The sequence below is a fragment of the Taudactylus pleione genome, unplaced genomic scaffold (assembly GCF_031769625.1).
Source record: "Taudactylus pleione unplaced genomic scaffold, aTauple2 ptg000370l, whole genome shotgun sequence".
In the NCBI taxonomy this organism is placed as follows: Eukaryota; Metazoa; Chordata; class Amphibia; order Anura; family Myobatrachidae; genus Taudactylus; species Taudactylus pleione.
This window is the reverse complement of record NW_028284771.1, coordinates 6180747-6207204: the sequence shown is the minus strand read 5'-3', so window position 1 is coordinate 6207204 and position 26458 is coordinate 6180747. Positions and strand designations below refer to the sequence as shown.

The 26458-nt window shown below is 45.9% G+C and overlaps 1 protein-coding gene across 1 annotated transcript in view; it reads right to left on the bottom strand.

The window, feature by feature from the left end:
* Positions 1-26458, bottom strand: part of SKIC3 (SKI3 subunit of superkiller complex) — a 156659-nt gene that overhangs the window by 49230 nt on the left and 80971 nt on the right. The window contains exons 18-27 of the mRNA XM_088444673.1: positions 26259-26361; positions 25663-25839; positions 13172-13316; positions 12220-12298; positions 8065-8126; positions 7915-7971; positions 7229-7297; positions 3807-3881; positions 775-916; positions 155-248 (exon numbers count right to left, since the gene is read on the bottom strand). Of these exons, the coding sequence (XP_088300799.1) occupies positions 155-248; positions 775-916; positions 3807-3881; positions 7229-7297; positions 7915-7971; positions 8065-8126; positions 12220-12298; positions 13172-13316; positions 25663-25839; positions 26259-26361 (1003 nt within the window). The remainder of the gene's footprint in view (positions 1-154; positions 249-774; positions 917-3806; positions 3882-7228; positions 7298-7914; positions 7972-8064; positions 8127-12219; positions 12299-13171; positions 13317-25662; positions 25840-26258; positions 26362-26458) is intronic.

The following is a 26458-nucleotide window of genomic DNA, read 5'->3' as shown; positions in this document are numbered from 1 at the left end:
CCTCAAATTAAATCTGAAAGTCTGCAGTTAAAGCACATCTTGTTTGTTTCATTTCAAAGCCATTGTGGTGTGAATAGAGGCCAAAATATGAAAATTCTGCCAATGTCCCAATATTTATGCACCTGACTGTATGTAATGTATATTTGTTATATACCTTTGGTAAGCTTCCTTTGCCTGGATCTTCAGTTTTAGATGTTCATTTAGATATCCTAGCATTGCAAACGCTGCTGGATCATTCTGAATCCGATCTGATGAAAGAGGAAGACCGTACACAGTACAAAAAAAATATTTTTCAGGTTAGATCTCTAATGGAACTCAGTGCAAGCTGCTCATTTTTTACGTCTGACCCAGTAGCCTAGTTCTCCCAAATTTTGTATTAGGTCTGAGCTCATTTTTAGGGTCAGGAACAATAAGATAAAAAAAATAAATATAAAAAAAAATAGCTATATGTCAGTGCTATTCTATACATCAGTGCTATTCTGAGTTACACGTACAGTGAAAAGGAAGCTATTTTCTGCCGGATTTCTAACAACTAGCATGGGTCAGGTGCATCTGCTGATACTTATGACAGTGGGCAGTGCGGCCTCCCGCTTGAAGGTTCGGATCCTCACTTTAGCCCTACAGATTCTGGCATTAGTATAAGTTAGTATGACTGGTTTCCGCTGCTTACTGGAAATACAGCCACTTTGCGTCAGACAGTATTTATTATAGCAAAATATATATATGGAAAAATTTATAGGAAGTGTGTTAAGTGCAACTGCATTGGTAACTTACCTGTATATTTGTGCAAAGCTAGGTGAGCTGCAGTGATGGCATTCATCTGTACAATGTTATAGCGGTAAAGATCTGTATTTCTATTGCTTTTATCCTGAAGGGTAGTACAGACCCAGTGAGTGTATCCCTTTGCACCCTCTACCTGGAAAAGAAGGCATAACAATTCAATACACAAGTTAAAATATGTAATGTTTCTATATTTTGTACCTTTTTCATTATAGTTTCATAGGCTTGTCTGTGTGAAAATCACCAATCACTTTCATTCCTAATCTCCACAGAGCCATTTCTACCAGTGGCCAAAAATGATGAGGCTTCATGAAAAATGGTTGTGTAGGTGGAATTGGATTGTGGAGAAATTTGGCCACATGTTCTATTTCAGAATGTTGGGAGGTTTCCACTTGACCATTACATTATTTTAACCGCAACAATCCATCCCTTTCACCAGCTATCACCTGTACCCAAGCCATCCACCCATCACACACTTTTTCAGTTCCCCAAAAAAATAATCAAAGTTCAAAAGCTGTTCCTAAAACACGCTATAGGTTCATCTGCTCCTTATACGCTAAACTTCAGGTATTACCTAATCATGATCACAATCCTTTTCTTCAAACAAGGAATCCCGGAGCCTGGACCGGTCTTCAAGGTAAAAAACTGAATATATCTGTGCAATATGACCTAGGGTCCCTTAGGTTGTGTCATATGAGTACTGTTTTCAAGTTAAAAATGTCAGAAGGGCAGATGAGCCAATCCGGCCGCCTGAAAGCTTGTCCGAGCAGCTCTACTGCTTGGCAGGCATGCAGAGAGAGGGGGCGTGCCACAAGGCCAACAACCCGCATGAGACATGGTTACTCCCCTTTTTGCATGCTCTAACAATGCCGGGCCCATTCGCGATCTAGTCCATCAGTGATCGCTAGCATTCATAGTTAATCACTAGTCAGTGATCGTACTGAGCGAAAAAAAAAATCGATCCCAGGGACCCCTCACTTTAAAAAATTGGGGTCCTACACCACGGTTTCTAGGTTATCATCACATATTATAGGGAGTGAGTGCAGGCAGCATTTGGGACAGTGCTGGGGGCAGGTAGCAGTTGGGGTAGAGGGGTTAAGGGCAAGCAGCAGGTGGTAGGGACAGGGCAAGAGTAGATCGCAGCTGGGGTAGTACTGGGGGGCAAGGAGAGGGTTGGGGCAGGCATGTACTGGGGGAAGGGAGGGGATAAGGGTAGATAGCAGCATAAAGTAGTAGTAGCAGCCAGCCCATCCCCCGCCCCCTCCCAGCCACAACTATTGTTTGTCAAACTGGAGTACCCCTTCTGGCCATCCGCCAGCCACTCTTCACTGTTAGCCTTGGGGAGTTACCATCAGCCCCGCCTACCCGCCACAACACCAAAAGAGCCACCCGCTAACCCGCAGCACCCCCAACCCTCTACAGCACCAAACTCCCACCTGCTACCCACTTTGACTTACTGGAATATTTCTGTCAGTGCAGCCAGAGACACAGTCTTCTGCAGCCACCCACACACTGTAGTACCTCGGGGTGCAGGGGCCGTCATCACGCCAGGTCAGGTAGCTGCATCATGTCTTTGTAGTGCTGTTGCAGCCGCTGCATGCCAGGAGAGGTGCCCAAGAAGTCTGCCCTGGCTACAGCTCCTCTTTTATAGCCTGAAGCCAGGCCAGGATACATCAGTCACTTAATTGGCAGCCAGGGATTAGCTGCAGCAGAGCCCGTCCCTGAGGACCCACCAATTATGGAAAAGTCCTCAATATCGGGTGAAATGCTATAGCACACGTTTGCGATCACTGCTAGTGATCAAAGGTTTAAGCAAAGGGGGAATGCTCCTTCCTTGTCACAGAGAAGCAATAAATTATGTATGTAGGGTCCTTAAAGGTAAAGTAGTCCAGTATACCACAGTAGGAGCACTCCTTCACCTCAATGTATATATTATGGCTTATATTAAATTCTCTGTGACTTGTACCGTGAAGTTCTGCTGTTCCCCAACATCAACAATTTTCCTGTGCACGTCTGTGATGTGCAAAAGAAAACTGGTGATGTTGGTGGCCCAGAATTGCAGCCTTTCTGACCATTCTATTAAAAAACATTGCAGCAATTGGCCACAACTGGATCGCCCCCTATGAACGGTAAAACGTCTAACAGTAGAAGCGCAATCATTTAAATTACCCATATGACACCACTCTTACAATGGCGAGCGTTGGATGCACATTTGTTATATTCTGAAATCAACATCAATGCAAGAGGTCTGCAGAAACATTCTCACCTCATCCTTCAAAAGAAATCGTGGGATTATGTGCTAACCAGAAAGTGATTGATTGTACCTCTTGCAATGGCATAATGGGTAAGAGGATAAGACATAGCAGGCAGCCCTTTATTGGAAACTAAGTAATCATTCAAGTAGCCTAACTAACAAGAGACAGTTCTATAATTACTCAGCTCTGCAGAAAGTGTGACTATTATTTACGAGCTCTGCAGAAGCAGCATCATGGACTCTGTAAGGGGCATATTTATCACTATCTGCATAATGTGATGAATATTTTTTTTGCCAAAATTTGCAATGTGAAAATTAATATTTTTACGCAAATTTACTAAAATGCTCTTACTACGCTGCTTCCTGGTTTGGGTCTCTGGCAGGCAATGAGCATGCGTCACCATGGGGCAATGGGGAGGAAGCCTACGGGGGCTGCATTTGGCAACAAGAATGGAGACACCGCGGCAGATATCGGAGGTATCTGCTGTGATCCCTTAATAGTACATCTAGGGAATTCTTCACATAAGCAATTACCTCAGAATATCCTACAAATACTTAATGATAAATAGGCCCCTAACTAATTGTATAAATACAGCGGTAGATACATAGCAATACCTAGAGATTAGTTGGCAGACAATAAAACCACCAAATTACATATTTAGTACTAAAGACCTTTATATGCACACATCACAGTGCAAATGAAATACATATAGTAAACAAATAAGTCAGTAAAAAAAAAAAGGTCAGTTGATAAACACTATCAGTGACTCACATGCATACTGAGCTCTGTGGTGTGTCTGAAGAGGTCCATGGTCTCATAGCTTCCAACCGCTTCTGCAATCAATGCCTATAACATTGATACACATCAAAAACAGGCATTTATACATTAGATGCAGGTATTTCTTCTTCGGGGTCCATGAGGTCCACAGCCAATACGTTGGGTATGATTCCCGGTCACCAAACAGTTAATACAAACGAGCTCTCTGCTCCCAGGATGCACCGGGTCCCTCCTCATATACCCCATCCCCTGCCTCAGGTAGCCAGACGAGTAACAAAAAAAAAAAAAAAAAAAAAGGAGAGTTACTCTCCATCTAGGCGGGTGGTCTGAGCTGTCCTGGAAGCAGCCTCACGTCTGATGGGAGACGCACCGGCCGCCCGCTGCAACTACCTCCTCCGGCGCCGCACCGCTAGCCTTGGTTAGGGCTTCGGCAGGGGCTATCATGCCCTGGACCGCATCCGGATCATGGGGATGGCAGGTAAGCAGGTGGTCGCGGCGGCCACTGATGGTGGTGAGACTGGCCGGAGGTCAGCTGCAGTCAGGGGCAGAACAGCCTGTCGCCTACACTAGACCGCCGGGATGTGATGTTCCTGACAAGCCGGGGCTTGTGGCAGCGGCCATGTCCGTTTACCGGGAAGGTCCAAGCAGCATAGGGGAGGACCGCTTCCCCGGCGGCCCCTCCCCCAATCCACACGCTAGTCCAGTCTTCTGGCGCAGCGGGGTGGGTTGCTCCTCCCAGCCTCCATATAAGGCAGCCAGAGTGTATGTCAGTTGCTCTCTGATCGCTGCTCCTTCAGGACGCTGGGCAGTCTCCCTGTATACCTTTCCTACTGCTGGTTCAGGTTTTATAGGGCTCTATCCTACTAAGCCTAGCGCTGATTATGATAGTGAGAGCTTATATGCGTATGACTCATAGAAGTGTTTATCCACAGACAACAATCACATGTCATGCATACTGTTTCTTATGTAAAAAGAACTGTAATTCCTGTAAACAGTCACTGTCTCTCCCCTTATCCCTTACTACAGGTGTGTGGGTTGAGAGTAGAAAGTCAGCACATTATACACTCAGAACCTTGGCATAGTTGACATGTAAGGAGTCTGAGGGTCAGGTGGCGGGAGCCCCGTTGCTGATATCCTGTATAGCCTGCAAGGCAGGCTTGTCCCCACAGTACTTTCTACAAAATGGGCTTTGTGGGAACTGTTTCAGACAGCCACCACACCAATTAAGTCTGTCTGTTACAGGCCCTGAGCCCCCTTGGGCATCATTTTCTCAGGTTATGGCTCAGGTGGCGGAGCGGCTGGCTGCCCCGGTACCACCGGTTTGGAGTTTGCCTCAGCAGATGCATCCTATGCCCATGATGTGGCCGCCTCGGATGGATCCTGGTGCTGGTAAGGTTATGGCATCATCCTCTGGGGTTTTTCAGCCTCCTCAGGCTGTCAAACCAAAGCAGCCTAAATCCAGGCGCCATTTACCTTCTCACATGGGTGAGTACTCCAGTGCCTCCTCCGAAGAGGAGCAGGCACAGGACTCTTCTCAGGAGTCTAGCTCCGCGGAGGGTGATGATCATTTCCCAGTAGCCGATGTCCCCTTTCTGATTAGGGCTGTGAAATCGGTATTAAATTTAGAGGAAGGGGATCCTCCGCTTAGGAAGGCACCCCTGTTCAAGCGCCAGAAAGTGGTCAAGGCAGAATTCCCAAAGTCTGAGCATTTATCAGAACTTATGGAAGAAGCGAGGGTCTGTCCGGATAAGAAAAGCCATCCTTCTAAAAGAATGGCGCTTCTATATCCTTTTCCAGTAGAGGACCGTGCTAGGTGGGAGAATCCACCATCAGTTGATGCACATGTGGCGCAGTTGATTAAGCATACCACTCTGCTAAACCCAGCGACTTCGCTGAAGGAAGCCATGGATAGGAGACTGGAGAGTTGCCTCAAATCAATCTTCTCGCTGGCGGGAACGGCCACCCGTCCAGCTATGGCTACTGCTTGGGTAGCAAGAGCTATTGAGGAGTGGGCTAAAACTCTAGCAGAGTCTCTACCAGATGCCTCTAAGGAGCAGCTGGACATGATCTCCTTTATTAGAGAAGGGGCGTCTTATCTGGGAGATGCCGCCTTGGATGCAGGGATCCTTTCCTCCAGGGTTTCAGCGGAGTCCGTGGTGGCACGTAGGATTCTCTGGTTAAAGGATTGGAAGGCAGATGCCGGGTCCAAAAAGGCCCTAGAATCCCTTCCATTCACAGGGGGAGTTCTCTTTGGTCCAGAATTGGATAAAATTGTAGCCTCCATGGCAGCCTCAAAGACGGCAGGTCTGCCATCAGCAACCTCGTCTAAACTTAGACGGGCATCCTTTCGGGGGTTTCGGCCGCAGGGCAAGGTCAAGGGTCAGTCCTCGGTGAGTTTTCCACCAAAAAAGGTAGGACCCAGGAAGCCCTGGCAGAACAAACGTCCAGGATCTAGGGTCCAGGATAAACCAGTGGCCTGATGGGACGGGCCTCAGTCTGGGGGATCCCAGGGTGGGGGGCCGACTACTTCGGTTCTCGGAGCCCTGGCACCTCACGACGGAGGATGCATGGGTTCGAGGAGTCGTCTCCCGAGGGTACGCCCTGACGTTTTGGAGGACTTTTTTTTTTTTTATAAACCCACAGGAGGGTTCAGAAAGAGCTTTGGCCCTTCAGAAAGCAATTCTTGCGTTACTAGCATCAGAGGTAGTGGTTCCGGTGCCAGAGAATCAGTTCCGAGAGGGGTTTCACTCCAATCTGTTCTTGGTTCAAAAACCGAACGGGTCGTACCGGCCCATTCTGAATCTGAGAGAGCTCAACAAATTTGTTCGAGCCCCCGGGTTCAGGATGGAAACATTGCGATCGATTGTGTTCCGGGGGGGGGTTATATGAGGAGCTTGGTAATGAACTGGCTACCTGAGGCAGGGGGTGGGGTATATGAAGAGGGACCCAGTGCATCCTGGGAGCAGAGAGCTAATTTGTATTAATTGACCGGGAATCATACCCAACGTATTGGCTGTGGACCCCATGGACCTCGAAGAAAAAGAGTTAACAAAAGGTAAGTCATACCATAACTCTTATTTTTCTCCACACTGAAAGGTTATTATGTAAAACACACACTTATAGACTTAAGCCACATATCCACTACACGATATCGCTCCATGATTAACGAGATAAGGATGGGTTGACGTGCGCTCCTAGTAGTGTGTGGGGGGGGGGGGGGAGAGGAGGGGATGGGGAGAGGGGAGTGGTAGGGAAAGGGTTGGGTGGTCAGTGTGTATTATGGTGGGTGTTTTGTGGTGGGGTGCGAAGAAACACAGATTGCTAGGGGAGTGAGTAGAAGTGATATATTTATTCAATAAGTGTTTAGTTGTGTAGGCACAAGTTCCTTCCTTTGGTTGGAATCAACATGAACTCACCTGACCAATCCAGCATCTCACATACAATGGGTCAAGGGACTGAGCTACGTTGAAAGCCTGATGGCTTAGCTGGAAAAAATAAAATAACAAAAAATAAATTAAATGTTAAATAGTTACATAATCAGAAAGGATGAAAAACAAAAAAGCTCTCCCAGAAAGGTCCACCAAGTCTATTGTTATATGTGCTAGAATTGTTACTAGAGAGGAAGGAAAAAATTAAATCAGGGTGAAATAGCTGTAAACTTAACCTCAAAGTGGAGAATACCATCACTAATGACACACGGCACTGCAGATGTGTCCACATACATCTATCCTCCACACGCTACACATAACGTGGGTGTTCCATGTGCCTCAGTAGCGCTGAGCATCTCTCGTGCAAAACTAAGTTAACTACATCAACATTCAGAGCAGAATATAGCAAGATTAAAAACTGTGTTTGTTGTTACCTTTTGTGGTTTTTCATGGTAAAGTACTGAAAACATGCTTATTTACATATTATGAACAGTTGGGTTAATATTCATGCAGGTAAAGGTTTCACTTCATTGATTTCATTGAGTATGTCTGCTATCGTCATTTACTCTAGGGACAGCGGTAATAAACTGGTGTAATATAATGGGGGACCTATTTACTATAGCAAGAATAGTGAGCAAGGGTGGAGACAACATCTATGCTCACAAATGTCTTACCTCAATATTTTCATTCACTAGATATAAGGCTCCAAGATTAGTCCAAGCAGCAGCATTCTGCAGAGAAATAACAAGGTTAAGGAACGTGGTATCAAACAAAATGTCAGGAAGTGCAAGTTTTGGTGGATGAAGAGATAATGGTGTACTCACATTTGGCTGACACTGGATTGATTTAATGAAGGAATGTTGAGCTAGTGCATCATTGTTGATGCCTGAAAATGATAAAAGAAAAGATACATGAAATAGCCAGTAATACATTCCTGAAAATATATGTACCCTGGATAGCCTTGTCTATACTACAGTATGGAAGACTCCATTCAGTGCTGCACAGAGTGTAAACCGACTATTAGGAGAGAGCAGTAGTGCAAGGTGGAGGAGATGGTTACATACAGTGTGACATAGATCAGACAGTATTTTGGTATGCTTACTTTACATATTTATAGATATATATTTGACAATGTTACAAAGCATCTTTTTATAGTCTCTCCTTGAACATTTACAGGTATAAAATTCTCTCTCTTCTCACCTTGCTCTGACAGATTTATTTTGGTGCATGCATAATGCAAAACTAATATCTAATATAATTTAATTTCACACCACATGAACCGGACTGTTAAATTATTATTATCAACTATGGCCCTCATTCAGAGCCACTCGCTAGCGGCAGTACGCTCGTTCCGAGCGATGTTCGCACATCTGCGCATGCGTACGGTTTTTAGTACGCATGCGCGAACCAGTCAGTGCGGCCGAAAATCGTTGGTACGCAATATAGCGAGGGCCTGCTATTTTGAGTGACAGAATGAGGCGTATGTGGGTGGTAACAGGGGAAGGTGCTTGAAAACGGGGAGTGGAGATCCGAACGCAGGCGTGCTTAAAGGTCAAAACGGGCGTTTTAAGGGAGTGCATAATTAATACAGCAGCGTCATTGACCACGTCACTTGGTTTTTTTTAACTCAGAACTGCTCGCAAAATAGCGGTTGAAAACACCAACCACAAGAATAGCGAGCAGTTCATACGCTGTACGATGTACTCGATTAATCTAATAAATAGCGGACATGACGTATGGTGCGTGCGGCCAGGGGGCGTTTTTATCAAAAAAACGAGCGTATGTTTTGCTCGCTCGTTCAGACTTAGAGGTGGGAACAGACTGCAATTTGCGAACGGATCATTTGAATAGCCACCCCTTGTTTTTGAACGAACGACCACAAATAGCGAACGGCTCTGAATCAGGCCCTATGTCCGCAGTGCCGTACAATGAATACTAATTACATACAAAAAATAGAAGAAGAGATGACCATAATCAGAGTCGGACTGGACCACAGGGGTACAGGGGAAACCCCCGGAGGTCCCCACTGCCTGAGGGCCCACCCCCTCTTCTGGGGATCAGGTTCCAGACTTTGCACTGGAATTATACATGTTACATTATACTACACAGGACTTTGGTGAATTTTCTACAATTAATTGCTGAAATTAATCTGGTACATTATTATGCATGCACTAGCAGTATTTACTATATATTATATATACAATTTTTTTTTTTTTTTTTTTTTAAAGGCACCCACACCCTGCACTCGCTGATGGTCAACCAAACCTATATGGAGGCTGGCCACACCACTATGTATGTGACCCTATCACTGCATTGCCCCGTTGGGCCCTACATGCCCCAGTCCAACACTGACCATAATACAAAAACCTGACACGGAGGGCAGAGAGGTAAGATGAAGAGACTCACTTAGACTTTAGAAACAAGAATTTGATGGGTCACACAAGGGGGATTTGGGAGGAAACAGCAATCATTGAGCCTGTACCCACATAGTGGGCAAACAAAGAGGATCAGAGTCACTGATGGAGACAGGGGAACAGATGCGCACTGGTGACAAGGATAGTGCTAGGAGGAAAGCAAGAGGGAAGAGGGCTTACAATCTATGGGGGGAAAGGGGAACTAGGATGGTGAACTGTGAGAGGGTAGGTGGATAGGTGATTAGAAAAATGCAGACGTGTCTAACCGTTTAAACGCCGTTACATGGGCGTGCATAAATTAAGCATTGCGATCTCATTTATTTTTTATTTTATTTATTAACAGTTTCTTATATACCGCAGCAAATTCCGTCGCACTTCACAATTTGAATCAACATTAACATTATACTGGGTTGTAAAAGACATACATAAGGGTAAGAGGGCCGGCCACATGGCCAGCAGTTCGATTCCCGGCAGCGTCAGGCCGACAGTGGAACAGATCCCAGCAGCGGCAGCCCGACAGCGCTGGAAATCTTGATCGTCCCCAGGTAAGTATGAATTAACCTAACCTACCCCCCTAACCCTCCCTTAGGGGTGCCTAACGCTAACCTCCCCCCCCCCAAGTGCCTAACCCTAATCCCTTCGATCGGGATGCCGGGCGCCGGTCTCCCAGTGTTGGTAAAATGACAGGCGTCTACATCTAGACACCGTTCATTTCACCCTCGCCGGGATATGACAGTCGGGAAGCCGGCTGTCGGTATAATGTCAGCTGGCTTCCCGATTGCATCCCATACCCAAGGATAGGTGCTACATATTGCAAATTGGTCCAGCCCGATTGCAGATGTTCTTGGTGGGCTGTATAATCCAATCACATTGGAAAGTTGGCCTAGGGTTAGGAGGATGTTAAATTGAAGAAAGAGAAGATGTGATAGGTGTTTACTATAAGAAGAGAGTTAGATAGGGAGCTATAAAAGGTTAGATGGGCGGTCCTGGAATCTGATAAGCTTGTCTGAAAATGTTTGAAAACTAGTGGAAAGTCTTATTGTGCGTGGGAGGGCATTCAACAGGGTGGGTGCAGCCTGAAAAAAGTCCTGTAACCATGCATGTGAACAAATAATGCGCGGGGATGAGAGACGCAGATCTTGTGCAGAGCGGAGATGTCGGGTTGGAAGATATTTTGAGATAAGTGAAGAGATGTATGTTGGTGTGGTTTGGTTAATAGCTTTATGTGTGAGTGTAAGTATTTTAAATTGAATACGGTAGAAGACCGGCAGCCAATGAAGGGACTGTCAGAGTGGATCAGCAGACACTGAACGTTTGGTGAGAAAGATCAACCTTGCAGCTGCATTCAAAATGGACTGTAGTGGGGAGAGCCTGTTTATTGCAATAGTCAATGCGGGAAATTATGAGTGCGTGTATTAGAGTTTTTGCAGCGTCTTGCGTAAGATATGGTCGAATTTGGGCTATGTTTTTTAGATGTATGTAACAGGATTTAGAGACAGATTGAATGTGGGGAACAAAAAGACAGTTCAGAGTCAAGGATTACATCTAGGCAACGAGCTTGTGGGTGGGGTTGATTGTCGAGTTGTCAACAGTAATAGAGATATAAGGTTGGTAACTGCTATTGGCCGGTGGAAATATAATTAATTCTGTTTTGGATATATATTAAGTTTGAGGTGGCGAGATGCCATCCAAGATGAAATGGCAGAGATACATTCAGTGACACGGACCAGCACAGATGGTGACAAATCTGGGGAGGATAGGTAAATTTGAGCATCGTCCGCATACAGATGATACTGAAAACCAAAAGAGCTGATTAGTTTGCCAAGAGAGGTGGTATATATTGAGAAAAGCAGAGGACCTAATACTGAACCTTGTTGTACTTCAACTGATAGAGGTAGCGAAGTGCAGGCAGAATAAGAAAAGCGAACAGTGAAAGAGCGATTAGATAGGTAAGATGAGAACCTTGAAAGGGCTGTGTCTTGAAGACCTAGGGATTGTAGTGTTTGTATGAGAAGAGAGTGGTCAACAGTGTCAAAAGCAGCAGAGAGCTCTCAATCACAGCAGGAGAGCTCTCTGCGTGTCAGGAGAGTGATTGTATTTGAGACAGGTCAGACTTGCTACAAGGGCAGCATGGCTGGTCGATGTTACCGATATTTAAACTGGTACATGTCATGGGACGCAGATGAGAAGTCAGCAGTGGGCATCCTTATCTACGGGTAAGCTTTGGAAGCATTAGCATATTTTCACAGCTGCGTCCACTCGAAATCGCAGCTGCAATCGCATCAGTGTCCATCTCTGAATCGGGCACTGTGCAAGGTCTGTCGGGACAGACCTAGTAGAGGAGGAGGTCCAGGCCGTCAGACGGCAACGCATAAGTATGAGGGAGCAGCATGGTGGAGTAGGTGGCACCCAGCAGTGTGGGGGTGGGACACAGCGGATAAAGAGGGGCAAGGCCTTGCAGACTGGGGGGTGGGGTGGAACTGAGCGCAGTCTGAGGTCACCTGGGTTTTGTTTCCGGGAATATTTAACTTCGTAAAATAAAAAACATGAATAAATAAATCATACCTTTATAGCAACAAATAACACCAAGAGCATTCCAGTACTGGTGATTGCTACTCTCCATCATGACCGATTTCTTAATGCACTACATAGATAAGGAAAAAGAAAACCGATTCAGAACAAAAACACTTATGCAAGAATCATGAACAGTAGGTGCAGCTCTCATGTTGTTACTGACGAGAAGCAGTGTTAAACACTATACAGAGAGAATGTCAAATATCTATACACTCACAATAATAAAAAGGTAATGAACACTAACTGTAGTTATGATAAAATAATAAATATCACATTTGACTCATCTGAAAAAAAATAAATCAGTCATATGATTCAAAGGATACATTATCATGTTTAAAGGAACACTAAACATAAAATACAGTACAAATACACTATGATATGTTTGAAGATTATATTATGTACTGTAGCTTAGCGCAAGTTATTTTTATCTGTTCTAAGCAATTATTTGCAAAAGCTGGTAAAGGCGGTCTTGGTAATGGCAGGGATATCTGACTTTGATCAAAATCAATCAAGGTATTATAAAAAAAAACAAAGAGCCAGAATATAGCTGTAGTCACAGCCTGAGTGGGGTTATCTTTCTACCAGAACCTACATGTGAAATAAAATGGACAGTTATACTGTACCCCAACAGTGGCAGGCTGTAGTGTCCTACAGTATGATGACAGACAGGAAGTCTGCTGTATGGAGGAAAAAATCTCCCCTGCAATAATAACTCTCTCAAATATCTTCAGTTCTGATAAGCTCCTGAAACTTTTACATATAAAATGATTATCATTATTTCTCTTCTAGATGACAACTTGTATTTTAGTAATGACTTTTCAGTAAACCATATCCCCAGCATTGGTCTTCCAAACATAGAATCGTTTTATAGATCTCTTTATTTGAGTACATCATTCTTTTGCAGTTTGTATACAAGTCCATTTCTTATCATTCACAAAATTACCTGCACAGATTTTTCCAATAAATCGCTGCTGTTTCTTTCTTTAATGTCAGAATCCAGTAAACTCTGTGCCTGGTAGAAATAATTGATGCCAAGGTCACACCAGATGTTTGCAGAGAGCTGAAGCTTCAGTGCCCGACCATAACACCTGTAACAATGAACAATATATACCAATTCATTATTTTAGTACTGTGTGTGTTTACTGGCCCATTGTGCCACTTAGCTCAACATTTCAATGCTGTCAGCTAATATAGTTATAAACAAGAGGAAACTAAGAGCCTGAAGAACACAGGAGATCATCTCGGCATACTGTATGTCTGCAGCATTTGAGGAAAAAAAAAAAAAACAGCGAATTGTCGACCTCACATAAAAATAACAATAAAAAAACAATGCGCTGACATAAACCAACTGACTATAAATAGATGTATATAGTGAGGTCTCTAATAAGACTGATGCAAATACCATAAAACGTTAAAACTACAAAATTCAAGAACATAATAAATGTACCAAATGAACACACACATAAAGAAATGATAATAATGTACAGATGTGTCCTCGCACACTGACTTCAGTCGCACCAAACAGCCCCACTCATCGCAGTAGGTCCTGTTTGACTTGGCCGCGCAGAGCGTCTTTTCCCTCAAAATGTGCGTCGTGTTCGCACAAAAAAAAAAAAAAAAAAGATGAAGCGACAAAACTACTCTGCTAGATTATATGGATGAATTTGATGTGTGACATTTGTATATCTGTGTGCGACTGAGTCTGTATTGTTATACTTCTGTTATGTGACTAGCCTAGTGTCTCTGTTGCACTGCGAGTGGCTTTTCACTGGTTCTGTTCGGTCATGCCGGGCATCTTGCACCATATGGAGTATAGACACTGGGTGTATGAAGACACATCTGTACTTGGATCACATTGCTAAATTGTAAAAAGTCCAAAAACTACAATACATGGGTTTCAATTGAGACACTAAAATCTATTGAAATCCAGATAAAATGTATAATTTACATAAACCAAACTGTGAACAATAAGTTGTTTCTAATGCACCAGAACCAGTCCTTATTAGGTATATTATTAGGAACAGTCCGTTTAGTGGTAGGTCAGACACTATCATTAATGGGGACAGCTATTAGAGACTGCATCCCTAGATGAAGTTCACAGAGCTGCTGCCAGTCCAGCGGATACTGCAGATGCAAGACCCATGGGCAACTTAGATAGGCTCAGAGTTTGGCAGAAACAGGTGTTGAGCTGCAAGATGTGTTGTGAATAAGTTGCAATACCAGAGCTAGGTGCAAATCAACCGCAGAGCAGGGGCTGTGTGTACCAAAAGCCTTTGGCTATGCTATCAGTGTAGTGAGAGTAAGGACTAAACCGCAGTGTGGTAGCTCCATATAGCAGATACCCAGAGCTACAGATTTGTCCACATACATCTTTCCTCCAGGCCCTACACGTCGCGTTACACATAACGTGAGAGCCGTGTGACTCTGTAGCGCAAAGATTCTTTTTGTGCAACTTTTTACCTTCAAATGCATCTTATTCACAAAGTGATGCGAATAGGACGTACAAGCAGATTATGCTGATAAAAATGATTTACGGCAGGCCTATATTCTGTGTGCGACTACAGTTATATCTGCATACAAAATGCTACGTTACAGTGTCAGTGGCTGTGACCCTAACGTAGCATTTCGCATGCAGATAAGGCCACGTCATGGCGCAACTAGAAAGGCTAGGTGTATGAGAACACATCTTTACCATGTGCATGGTTGAAGTAGAGATGGCATCAGGTGCAGTGCCTGGGCTCAATGACTGGCAGGTGCTTGTGGCTGCACTTTGATTATATGGAGGACAAATACAGCAACGCATTTTGTCTACCACCGTGGACTTTGTTAAGCTGATTATCTCCCCACCTTATAACATAGAAAAATTCTCATTTGAAAGAGAGGGACACCTTTTTCAAATGGCGTACCCACGTAAAGGTTAATGTCTGGTGAACTACAGAAAAATAATGCAATCCAGGCATGGAGAAAGATCTCCCCCAACCATTTCCTACAAATAATTAAGAGGCACCCACTTTAGAGAGAGGGTGATCTCCTCTTTCAAATGGAAGGGATGCCAGATGCCTCTGAAAATAACAGACAAGGCAGAAACCTGACACCTCAGGGAAGAGAGGCAGAAGCATGTGGACAAACCGTCCTGTAAAAATAAAAAGTAAACGTGGTAAGTGGAACCCAGGAGCTGCTGAAACTCCCTTAGCTTCACACCATCGGATGGAAGATCTCCAGACCCTATAATAAAAAAATTGAAGTGGATGACTTACGGGCCTGTTACATAGTCTGGATAACGGCTGTAGAAAACCCCTTGAACCTCAAAAGACTGGTCTCAAGTACTGCCGTTAAAGCCAATTGAGGTCAATTGGGATGGAAGCACGGACCCTACGATAGTAGATCTACTAGCAGTGGCAGCCTTCATGGCTGATCGACCACTAGAGACAGAAGACTCAAGTACAGTACCATGACCTCCATGGCCAATCTGGAACTATTTGAAGGAAATTAGCCTTTTCTTGCTTGACCCATTTGATTAAATGTGGGAGCATTGGAGCGGGCTGAAAGAGATACCCAAAGTGGAAGGATGACTTGGCTGTCAAGGCATCTACCAGGGTCGCCTGTGGATCCGTTCCTCATACCACGAAAACTTACTGTTCAACCTGGATGCCATGTGGTCTATATCTGGCAGACCCCATTTCTACACAATCTGGTTGAATGTGTCCTGGTGTAAGTGTTGAAGAACAGGCCCAGAAACACCATCCTCCGTGCCTGGTCTAGACTGAACTTGGGTTGTGGACAAGGCCGTGGAATTCCAGTGTTGACTTAACCTGCAAGTCAGCGCTGAAAAGATCTGATTATGGTGCTTTTATCAACAGATCGTGTACAAGTGTGTCCTCTCTCGTCTTTGCTGCAGTAGCGCCAAACAGTTCCTCTTAGCGGGTCTGTGAGACTCTGCTAGCAGCAGGCGTATTTTTTGCAGAAAATGCGTCTAAGTCGCAATACGGTACAACTAGGATGGACTAGGAGACTGTGCTGAAAAATTTGATATGTGACAATTGTATCAGCATGCAAAGTGATATGATGCAATGGCTGCAGACTTTTTCCATACCAAGTTCAGTTTTCAGTCTCAGTTGCACACAGATATACTTAGCTTTATGGGGGTCTGTTTCCTTTGCAGACATAGCATCACCACAAGAGGAAACACTCAGAGACAAGATACAAGACCTGACTCTGTAACTGTAGCCCCCACCTTTTTTTTATTTTTCAAATATGAAAAAAGATAATTATTTTATGCTAAACGCTTGCCTGAACCAGCCATATGAGACAAATCCCACACAACAAATTTAATCAACAAAAAACAAAACAATCATAACTAAACTATTACAGACTAACTCTGAATAAACCCGGCCTATTTATGCTATAAAGGGAAAGCCGGACCTCTGCACATGTTTGTTATATAATATAATATATACATACATACATACACAAACACATACACACAATGATTTCCAATGTGCTGTACCACACTCATCAACCTCTGGACACAGCAAAACATCAGCTAGACTTCCTTTTTGTAGTAACCCGGGAAGAAGCCAGGAGGGGCCTGACCCAGAAGGATCTCACTGACTTCTGGGGATGTGTGGGCAAAATGGTGGTCGCCATTACCAGACCGAACCCACAACCGCCTTCTACCGTGCCTCCTTACATCCCTTGAGAGGCAAACGGACGCTGCACGATCTTCACTTTACTGCTCGGCTGCCCAGCATTACCTTAGCAAGCTGCAGTAGCTGTCTAATGTAAGCCGCAGCCTCTGGGAAGCGGCGCCATGCGGAGGGACTTAAATAAGTAAGCTAGGGTCCCAGCAGACCCGCGAATGTCTGGTGATCCTCTTCCAATGCCCGGAGCAGGATGCGGCAAGGGGAAATAGACGACGCCGCCTACCAGCGCTGTCCTAATGCCATGCACCTCCATAGCCTGATCTCATAAGGGGATTCAGGCACCTAAGTTAATACAAACCAGCTTATGTCAAATAACAAAAGTGGTCGCTCCTTAAGGGCCTGATTCTGAGGTGGAAGTAAAGCAAAAAAAAAATAAATAAAAAAATAGCAAGTAACTGTGCACCTCGGTAAAGCCAAGCTGCGCTGCAGGTGGGGCAGATTGAAAATATGCAGAGACATTTGAGTGGTGCAAGTCTAAACGCAAATCTAAATTGCAGTGTAAAAATAATGCTGTCCAGCAATTATGGGCTGCATGCACAAGCAGCCAGTATTTACCCTGCATGCAAAAAAAGAAATGTATTGCAACCCCTTGCACTGCTACATGGTTTGTCCAGTTGCAGATTTACTTGCTCTTCTTTTCTTTACTCCCACTTCAGAATCAGGCCCATACTATGATAGGTTGTCTAGTTTATAAAATGGTAGGCCTTGTTGCTCTATCTATTGCTCTTCCTACACATACTGTATGAAACATTTAAATTGAAATAGCAAAAATGTGAAAAAAATAAATAAAAGCATTTTCATTTCAATTGCACATTTATTTGTCAAAACCTACACATATAATCCCGCTTTTTATTATTGTGGTAAGGTGGAGCACTGGAGAAACAAGAATTGCAAAGTATTTGTTTGTGGTGTTTATAAGACAGATCACTTTTGCTTTCGTTTCCCTTTCTTGATATTGGATCGGCTAGAATGAGTAAAAAAAATAATGCTATTTTCTGAAAATACAAAGTCTTGTGAAAAAAAACAAGGTATAATGTGTTTGGGTACCACATAAAAAGATCATTGCTATTGATGTTGGAATGAGCACAAATGTGAAAAAAAAAAAAAAATAAGCGCAAGGGTGAGAAAACACTCAGCAACAAAGGGGTTAAAACCATTAAAGCTGAATGTTTTGCATTTTTGTAGATCACCATTACAATGGTCATTCCATGAAATATAGGACAATACGTGAAAATTAAATTGCAGCACAGCAGATGTCGAGACATTTTCAACTTAATGTAACTGTCACAGTGACTTTAGATGATGCAACGTTGTTGACTGGTTCTATGTTGAATATGATGGAAAGAGTTACCCAAGTGAGATCAGGGACATCAGAGATGGTGAATAGTTAGCGAGCACAATGGAGCAAGCTGGCAGCAACTGGAAATGGCCATCATCACCAGATGAATATTTTATACGGAATCGGTATGATTTACCGGTTAGAATCCCGACAGCGGCTGCCCGACATGGGTGAAAATCCTGATCGTCCTTAAGGTAAGTCTTGACTAACACAATTCCCTCCCCTATCCCTAACCCTCCCTTAGGTGTGCCTAACCGTAATCCCCCCCTCTAAGTGGCTAAACCTAACCCCCCCTTCCCCGCCGCCTAAACCTAAGTCCCCCGTGGGGGGGGGGGGTGTCTAACCCTAATCCCCCTTCCCCTAGCCTAAACCTAACCTCCCGAGGGGGGGTGCCAAACCCCAAGTCCCCCCCGGGAGCCCTAAACCTAAACCCCCCACGGCTATCCGCGCTCAGCGTCCCTTCGGTCGGGATGCTGGGCACCGGTCTCCCGCGTCGGTAAAATGACAGCCGTCTAGATTTAGACGCCTGTCATTTAACCCTCGCCTGGACTAAGCAGTCAGGTAGCCGGCTGTTGGGATTAGGTCCGCCGACTTCCCGACTGCATACCTTTTATACATCTTCACAGTTGATCAGGAAGATAAACAGGCCTATATTTATTAATTCACATGGGTTCTACAGGTTTGAGTAATTTGCATCAGAGCCCTATGACTGGGGACAGAAATGTAACGCGAGTCACTTTCATATGTAACATGAGTTACATGTCAAAATTGATTTTAAGTATACTTTGGTTACCATTCAGTTTTTTGTTGTGTGTCAATCATAAGTTTAGGGTATAGTATAACAATCATATTATTAAAAAAAATAGGAGAGCAGGTTTAGATAAATATAGACGTCTCCTCAGTTCCTATGTCCATTCTGTTGTAACATAAGTCACATATATAAAACAATAAAATTTAGCTAAGCGTTTACATTTTTGTAGTGCATTTAAACTTCTAAAAATTAACATTGTAACATGAGTCACATGGAATGTCCCACAAACTTATTGTACTGCAATTAGTGAAATCTGAAGCTGATCAATTACATGATGGCAATATCTGTGCTAATTTGTTAAAACCTATATGTACCTGGATTTTTGTACTTACAGTAAAATCACTTTCTCCAATTCCATGGTGGAGCCTGTATGCCTGCTAGCAGCCAATTGTTCCAACAGCTCTGACAATCCCCCAACCAGCTTTACCACCCAAGCCAGCATGTCAACAGGCAGGGTAGCACTCAAAGCTGTCATCTTACTCCGAGCCTCCACAGCACATGCTTCGCAAACTGCCCCCCAGTCCAACCATGCATGAGGAAATGTGGTTTTACACTTTGCACATGCAGAAACTTTTTAGACAGCTTTTAATCTCTGAGCAATCCCACAGCAAAATGCTGAAAGGAATTCTGAAATCCCTCTACAGAGAAATACCCACAAACCCAGTACTGTATAAAATTTTACAAGAGGAGCAGCGGTAGCCAGACTCAGGATCCCCACAGATGAGTCTCCGTGGCTTGGAAGGCTACAGAGTTTTTCTTGTGTATGAGTTACTGCTGCTGCTGGCAGGCAGTCTGCATGCAGACGCGTGCTATAGGTAGGGCGGAGCATGCCTATAGCCTCCCAGGCTAACAGGCAGGCTTGCCTTGCTTCCCTTTCAGGGGGTCCAAAGTACACCCCATCAGCAGAGTTACTAAAAGGAAGGCTCCTACTTGCCACCACTGTCTGCCTCAGTTGGGTGATGGAGCTGCAGTGTCAATGGACAATGCGCTCAGAGACCCCGGACAAAAACCTGCATCGGCTGTGGCAGGTTCCTCTGGAGATGCTCCCACGTAGCAGGCATATTTACTTAGCACAGAGTCTGCCTGTCCAGATACATGCAAAGAAAAAAGATGAAGGAAGAAAAAAAAAAAAAGAAAAGCTGCCCTGCAGCCTGAGGATAAAACGCTCGCCTATAATACAAAATGTTGAGGCCCCTTTGGGTGACTATAGAATCGGGGGACAAGGACATCATTTGCACTGGGGTGATCTATAAACCACCTGGACAGTGTCAAGAACTGGATAAGTACCTATACAGGACATTACTAGAATGGCTTTAAATGGAGAGGTTATAATCATGGGAGACTTTAATTTACCTGATGTAAACTGGGAGGTGTCTGCTGCAAGTTCCTCTAGAAGTGGCCACTTTCTAAATTCTCTGCAGGGAGCATCTCTCAAACAATTAGTGAGGGAGCCCACTCTGAAAAATGCTATTCTGGACTTGATACTCACAAACTGTGACAGAATATCGGATGTAAATGTGGGTGAGAACCTAGGATCCAGTGATCACCAAGCAGTATGGTTTAGTATAAAGACAGGGTCCAATTCATGCCATACACAAACAAGTGTTAGATTTTAGGAAGGCTGACTTTGCAGAGATGGAGATATGTGTTGCTGAGTCAGTGGCAGATTGGAGGAACCTGGAAGAAGTGCAGGAGAGGTGGGTAAAAATAAAAAATACAATACTGAAGGCTACAGACCTTTGTATTAAAAGGGTTAGGAAGAGCACCAGGAAAAGGAAACCAGTGTGGTTTACAAAACAGGTATCAGCTAGTGTGATATTAAAAAAAGATGGATTTTAAGCAGACTCAAAATAACAACAACAAAGAGGCGTATCTTGCCAGAAGGAAGGAGGCTAAGAAGGTGATAAGGCAAAGGCAGAAGCTGAGGAGAAAATGGCCCAGTCAGTAGATAAAGGGAGCAAAACTTTTTTTAAGTATATAAGTGGAAGGACGAAGTCACATGGAGGAATAATAAGACTTAAGACAGAGAGTGAGTACATGATCGAGGGAGACAAAGAAATAGCAGATCATCTAAATAATTACTTTTGTTCAGTATTCACTACAGAAAAAGAGGGGAAGGGGCCACAGTTAAGTTGCAGAGACATTCATAAAAATGAAGTACATAAAATTTCACTTACAGAGGAGAGGGTCCTAACAGAACTGTCTAAACTGAAAGTGGATAAATCAATGGGGCCGGATGGGATACATCCAAGGATACTAAAAGAGCTTAAAGGGGTCCTGGTAACACCATTAACAGAATTATTCAACCAGTCGCTAGTATCAGGAGTGATTCCAGAGGACTGGAAAAGAGCAAATGTAATACCACTGTACAAAAGTGACAGCAAAGAAGAAGCAAGTAACTACAGACCAGTAAGCCTTACATCAGTAGTGGGAAACACTATTAAAAGAAAGTGGTGGAATATCTCAAATCCAACAATTTACAGGACCCCAAACAGCATGGATTTACTCAGGGAAGATCATGCCAAACAAATCTTATTTACTTTTTTGACTGGGTGACCAAAGCAATAGATCAATGGGGGGCCGTAGATGTAGCTTATCTAGACCTTAGTAAGGTTTTGACACGGTCCTACATCGCAGAATGATAAACAAACTGGAAATCTTGGGATTGGATTCTATGCAGGATAGGAAACAGAGAGTTGTAGTAAATGGAGTGTATTCACAGGAGGGAAAGGTAACCAGGACAGGGAGGCAGTGGATGAAAGGGGGAGACAGTGAGTGGCAGCGGATGAAAGGGGGAGGCAGTGGATGAAAGGGGGAGGCAGTGGATGAAAGGGGGAGGCAGTGGGTGACGGTGAGGCAGTGGATGAAAGGGGGAGGCAGTGGGTGATGGGGAGGCAGTGGGTGAAAGGCGGAGACAGTGGGTGGCAGTGGGTGACCGGGGTGGCAGTGGGTCACGGGGAGGCAGTGGATGAAAGGGGGAGGCAGTGGGTGACGAGGAGGCAGTGGATGAAAGGGGGAGGCAGTGGGTGGCAGTTGGTGGCGGGGAGGCAGTGGAAGAAAGGAGGAGGCAGTGGGTGACAGGGAGGCAGTGTATGAAAAGGGGGAGGCAGTGGGTGATGTGGAGGCAGTAGATGAAAGGGGGAGGCAGTGGGTGACGGGGAGGCAGTAGATGAAAGGGGGAGGCAGTGGGTGACGGTGAGGCAGTGGATGAAAGGGGGAGGCAGTGGGTGACGATGAGGCAGTGGATGAAAGGGGGAGGCAGTGGGTGATGGGGAGGCAGTGGATGAAAGGGGGAGACAGTGGGTGACCGGGGAGGCAGTGGATCACGGGGAGGCAGTGGATGAAAGGGGAAAGCAGTGGGTGGCAGTTGGTGATGGGGAGGCAGTGGATGAAAGGAGGAGGCAGTGGGTGACAGGGAGGCAGTGGATGAAAGGGGGAGGCAGTGGGTGATGGGGAGGCAGTGGATGAAAGGGGGAAGCAGTGGGTGACCAGGGAGGCAGTGGATGAAAGGGGGAGGCAGTGGGTGCAAGGGGGAGGCAGTGGGTGGCAGTGGGTGACCGGGGAGGCAGTGGATGATGGGGAGGCAGTGGATGAAAGGGGGAGAGTGGGTGATGGGGAGGCAGTGGGTGACGGGGAGGCAGTGGATGAAAGGGGGAAGCAGTGGGTGGCAGTTGGTGATGGGGAGGCAGTGGATGAAAGGAGGAGGCAGTGGGTGACAGGGAGGCAGTGGATGAAAGGGGGAGGCAGTGGATTAAAGGGAGGCAGTGGATGAAAAGGGGGAGGCAGTGGGTGATGTGGAGGCAGTAGATGAAAGGGGGAGGCAGTGGGTGACGGGGAGGCAGTAGATGAAAGGGGGAGGCAGTGGGTGACGGTGAGGCAGTGGATGAAAGGGGGAGGCAGTGGGTGACGATGAGGCAGTGGATGAAAGGGGGAGGCAGTGGGTGATGGGGAGGCAGTGGATGAAAGGGGGAGACAGTGGGTGACCGGGGAGGCAGTGGATCACGGGGAGGCAGTGGATCACGGGGAGGCAGTGGATCACGGGGAGGCAGTGGATGAAAGGGGGAAGCAGTGGGTGGCAGTTGGTGATGGGGAGGCAGTGGATGAAAGGAGGAGGCAGTGGGTGACAGGGAGGCAGTGGGTGACAGGGAGGCAGTGGGTGAAAGGGGGAGGCAGTGGGTGATGGGGAGGCAGTGGATGAAAGGGGGAAGCAGTGGGTGACCAGGGAGGCAGTGGATGAAAGGGGGAGGCAGTGGGTGCAAGGGGGAGGCAGTGGGTGGCAGTGGGTGACCGGGGAGGCAGTGGATGAAAGGGGGAGGCAGTGGATGACGGGGAGGCAGTGGATGAAAGGGGGAGAGTGGGTGATGGGGAGGCAGTGGATGAAAGGGGGAGAGTGGGTGATGGGGAGGCAGTGGATGAAAGGGGGAGGCAGTGGGTGACGGGGAGGCAGTGGATGAAAGGGGGAGGCAGTGGGTGACGGGGAGGCAGTGGATGAAAGGGGGAAGCAGTGGGTGGCAGTTGGTGATGGGGAGGCAGTGGATGAAAGGAGGAGGCAGTGGGTGACAGGGAGGCAGTGGATGACAGGGAGGCAGTGGATGAAAAGGGGGAGGCAGTGGGTGATGTGGAGGCAGTAGATGAAAGGGGGAGGCAGTGGGTGACGGGGAGGCAGTGGATGAAAGGGGGAGGCAGTGGGTGACGATGAGGCAGTGGATGAAAGGGGGAGGCAGTGGGTGATGGGGAGGCAGTGGATGAAAGGGGGAGACAGTGGGTGACCGGGGAGGCAGTGGATCACGGTGAGGCAGTGGGTGACGGGGAGGCAGTGGATGAAAGGGGGAAGCAGTGGGTGGCAGTTGGTGATGGGGAGGCAGTGGATGAAAGGAGGAGGCAGTGGGTGACAGGGAGGCAGTGGATGAAAGGGGGAGGCAGTGGGTGACGGGGAGGCAGTGGATGAAAGGGGGAAGCAGTGGGTGACCAGGGAGGCAGTGGATGAAAGGGGGAGGCAGTGGGTGGCAGTGGGTGACCGGGGAGGCAGTGGATGAAAGGGGGAGGCAGTGGATGAAAGGGGGAGAGTGGGTGATGGGGAGGCAGTGGATGAAAGGGGGAGGCAGTGGGTGACGGGGAGGCAGTGGATGAAAGGGGGAAGCAGTGGGTGGCAGTTGGTGATGGGGAGGCAGTGGATGAAAGGAGGAGGCAGTGGGTGAAAGGGGGAGGCAGTGGGTGAAAGGGGGAGGCAGTGGGTGAAAGGGGGAGGCAGTGGGTGAAAGGGGGAGGCAGTGGGTGAAAGGGGGAGAGTGGGTGACGGGGAGGCAGTGGATGAAAGGGGGAGGCAGTGGATGAAAGGGGGAGGCAGTGGGTGGCAGTGGATGAAAGGAGGAGGCAGTGGATGAAAGGAGGAGGCAGTGGATGAAAGGGGGAGGCAGTGGGTGGCAGTTGGTGATGGGGAGGCAGTGGATGAAAGGGGGAGGCAGTGGATGAAAGGGGGAGGCAGTGGATGAAAGGGGGAGGCAGTGGATGAAAGGGGGAGGCAGTGGATGAAAGGGGGAGGCAGTGGATGAAAGGGGGAGGCAGTGGATGAAAGGGGGAGGCAGTGGATGACGATGGAGTGAGTGGATGAAAGGGGGAGGCACTGGGTGACAGGGAGGAGGAAGTGGGTGAACCAATCATAAATGGTTTTTTTCTGTTCCTCTCAACATCCCACAATGTGCTCCCCTGTTCCCCCACAGGGTCTGTTCTCTGTGCTCCCCTTCTGGCTTCACATGCTCCCCTGCTGCTGTGAGTCAAGACCCCAAGCTGAGATGGCCGCGACCCACAGTTTGAGAATTGCTGATATAGACACATTAGAGACTGTACAAAGAAGGGCAACTAAAATGGTGCATGGCCTACAGCACACAACATACCCAGAACGGCTAAAAGATCTTATATGTATAGTTTGGAACAGAGAAGGGAAAGGGGGGACATGATAGAAACTATAAAATACATGAAGGGTTTTAACAAGTTACAGGAGGGAAGTATTCTTCAAAGGAAGAGATGTAAAAGAACATGAGGACATGCACTGAGACTGAAGGGAGGTAGGCCCAGAGGAAATTTGAGGAAAAATTACTTCACAGAAAGGGTAGTGGATAAGTGGAATAGCCTCCCATCATATGTGGTTGGAGCTAACATGTGGAACAATTTAAACATGCTTGGGCTAGGCATAAGAATATCCTTAAGAGAGACGTAAGGAGCAAATAGGGTTGAAGTTGCCTAAAGGATACATGAAAAGGGGCAGACTAGATGGGCCAAGTGGTTCTTATCTGCCGTCAAATTTTACGTTTCTATGTTTCCGTCGGGAACTAAACTGCGGTCAGGTGTGTTATACAGTGGGAGCAGCAGTGTTCAAATCATTAAAGATTTAAAGTACCAGGATCCAAACACCACCATATTTAATAACCCAGTGTTCCAATGTCTCCCAGTGAAAGAAGGACAAAAATGTAATTGCCTAAATGCAAATACAGTTGTTTGTTTCACATAATTTATGGCTTAATGATATATGGTGCACATCTTGTATGACTCTGTAGGATAGAAATACAGTACACAGTTCCTACCTTCCCCCTAGCGCCAAGATCTCAGATTTATTCATTAGCTTTTGGCCTTTGTTCTGACCAACAAGGGCACCCAGGACACTGACGCTGGCCTTGGCAGCTGAGACCATATGCAGACAGGTGCAGACATCACCAAGCAGTTTCCATAGGCATAAAAGATCAGGCCTCTGCTGAACCGCTCTGAAATCAACAAATTATTTTAATTATTATCTTTCCACACATTGGGGGATGATGCAGAGTTGACTAAGTCAGTTTTGTGTATGTATCTTATGCATTGTAAAACTGTACATGCTCTGGAGAGGAACATATGCATATATGGGTGATGCAGTGTCCTCCCACCTCCTACACTTCCAGGCATGTTTGCTTGTGACAAAGCATGTGTGCATTCTGCATGCAACTCTTCCTATAAATGAGTGTCAAGGTTCCAGTTTTATATTATATATATATATATATAATTTTTTTTTTTTTCCTTTGATTGCAAGACAGTCAGCATTTTGTCAGCTTTACGTTATCCATGGGTAGTGCACTTAAATCAAAATGCATTCTATGTAATAGACAAGTAACAAAACAGTTAATGGGAAGGTAGTATTTGTACCAACCTTGTCAGATATTCAAGAGCCTTTTCAATACCATCCACTGCCTTTGCATCCAGGAAATCGGCTAGTGCAGCCCTTGCAAGCATTAGATGACACTCACCTAAACCTAAAACAGACATAAAATCACACACATAATCCCCTCTCATGTATAGTTATATGATGGAGGAAATGCCATCTTTAATGAAACTAGCAGTCAAACCATT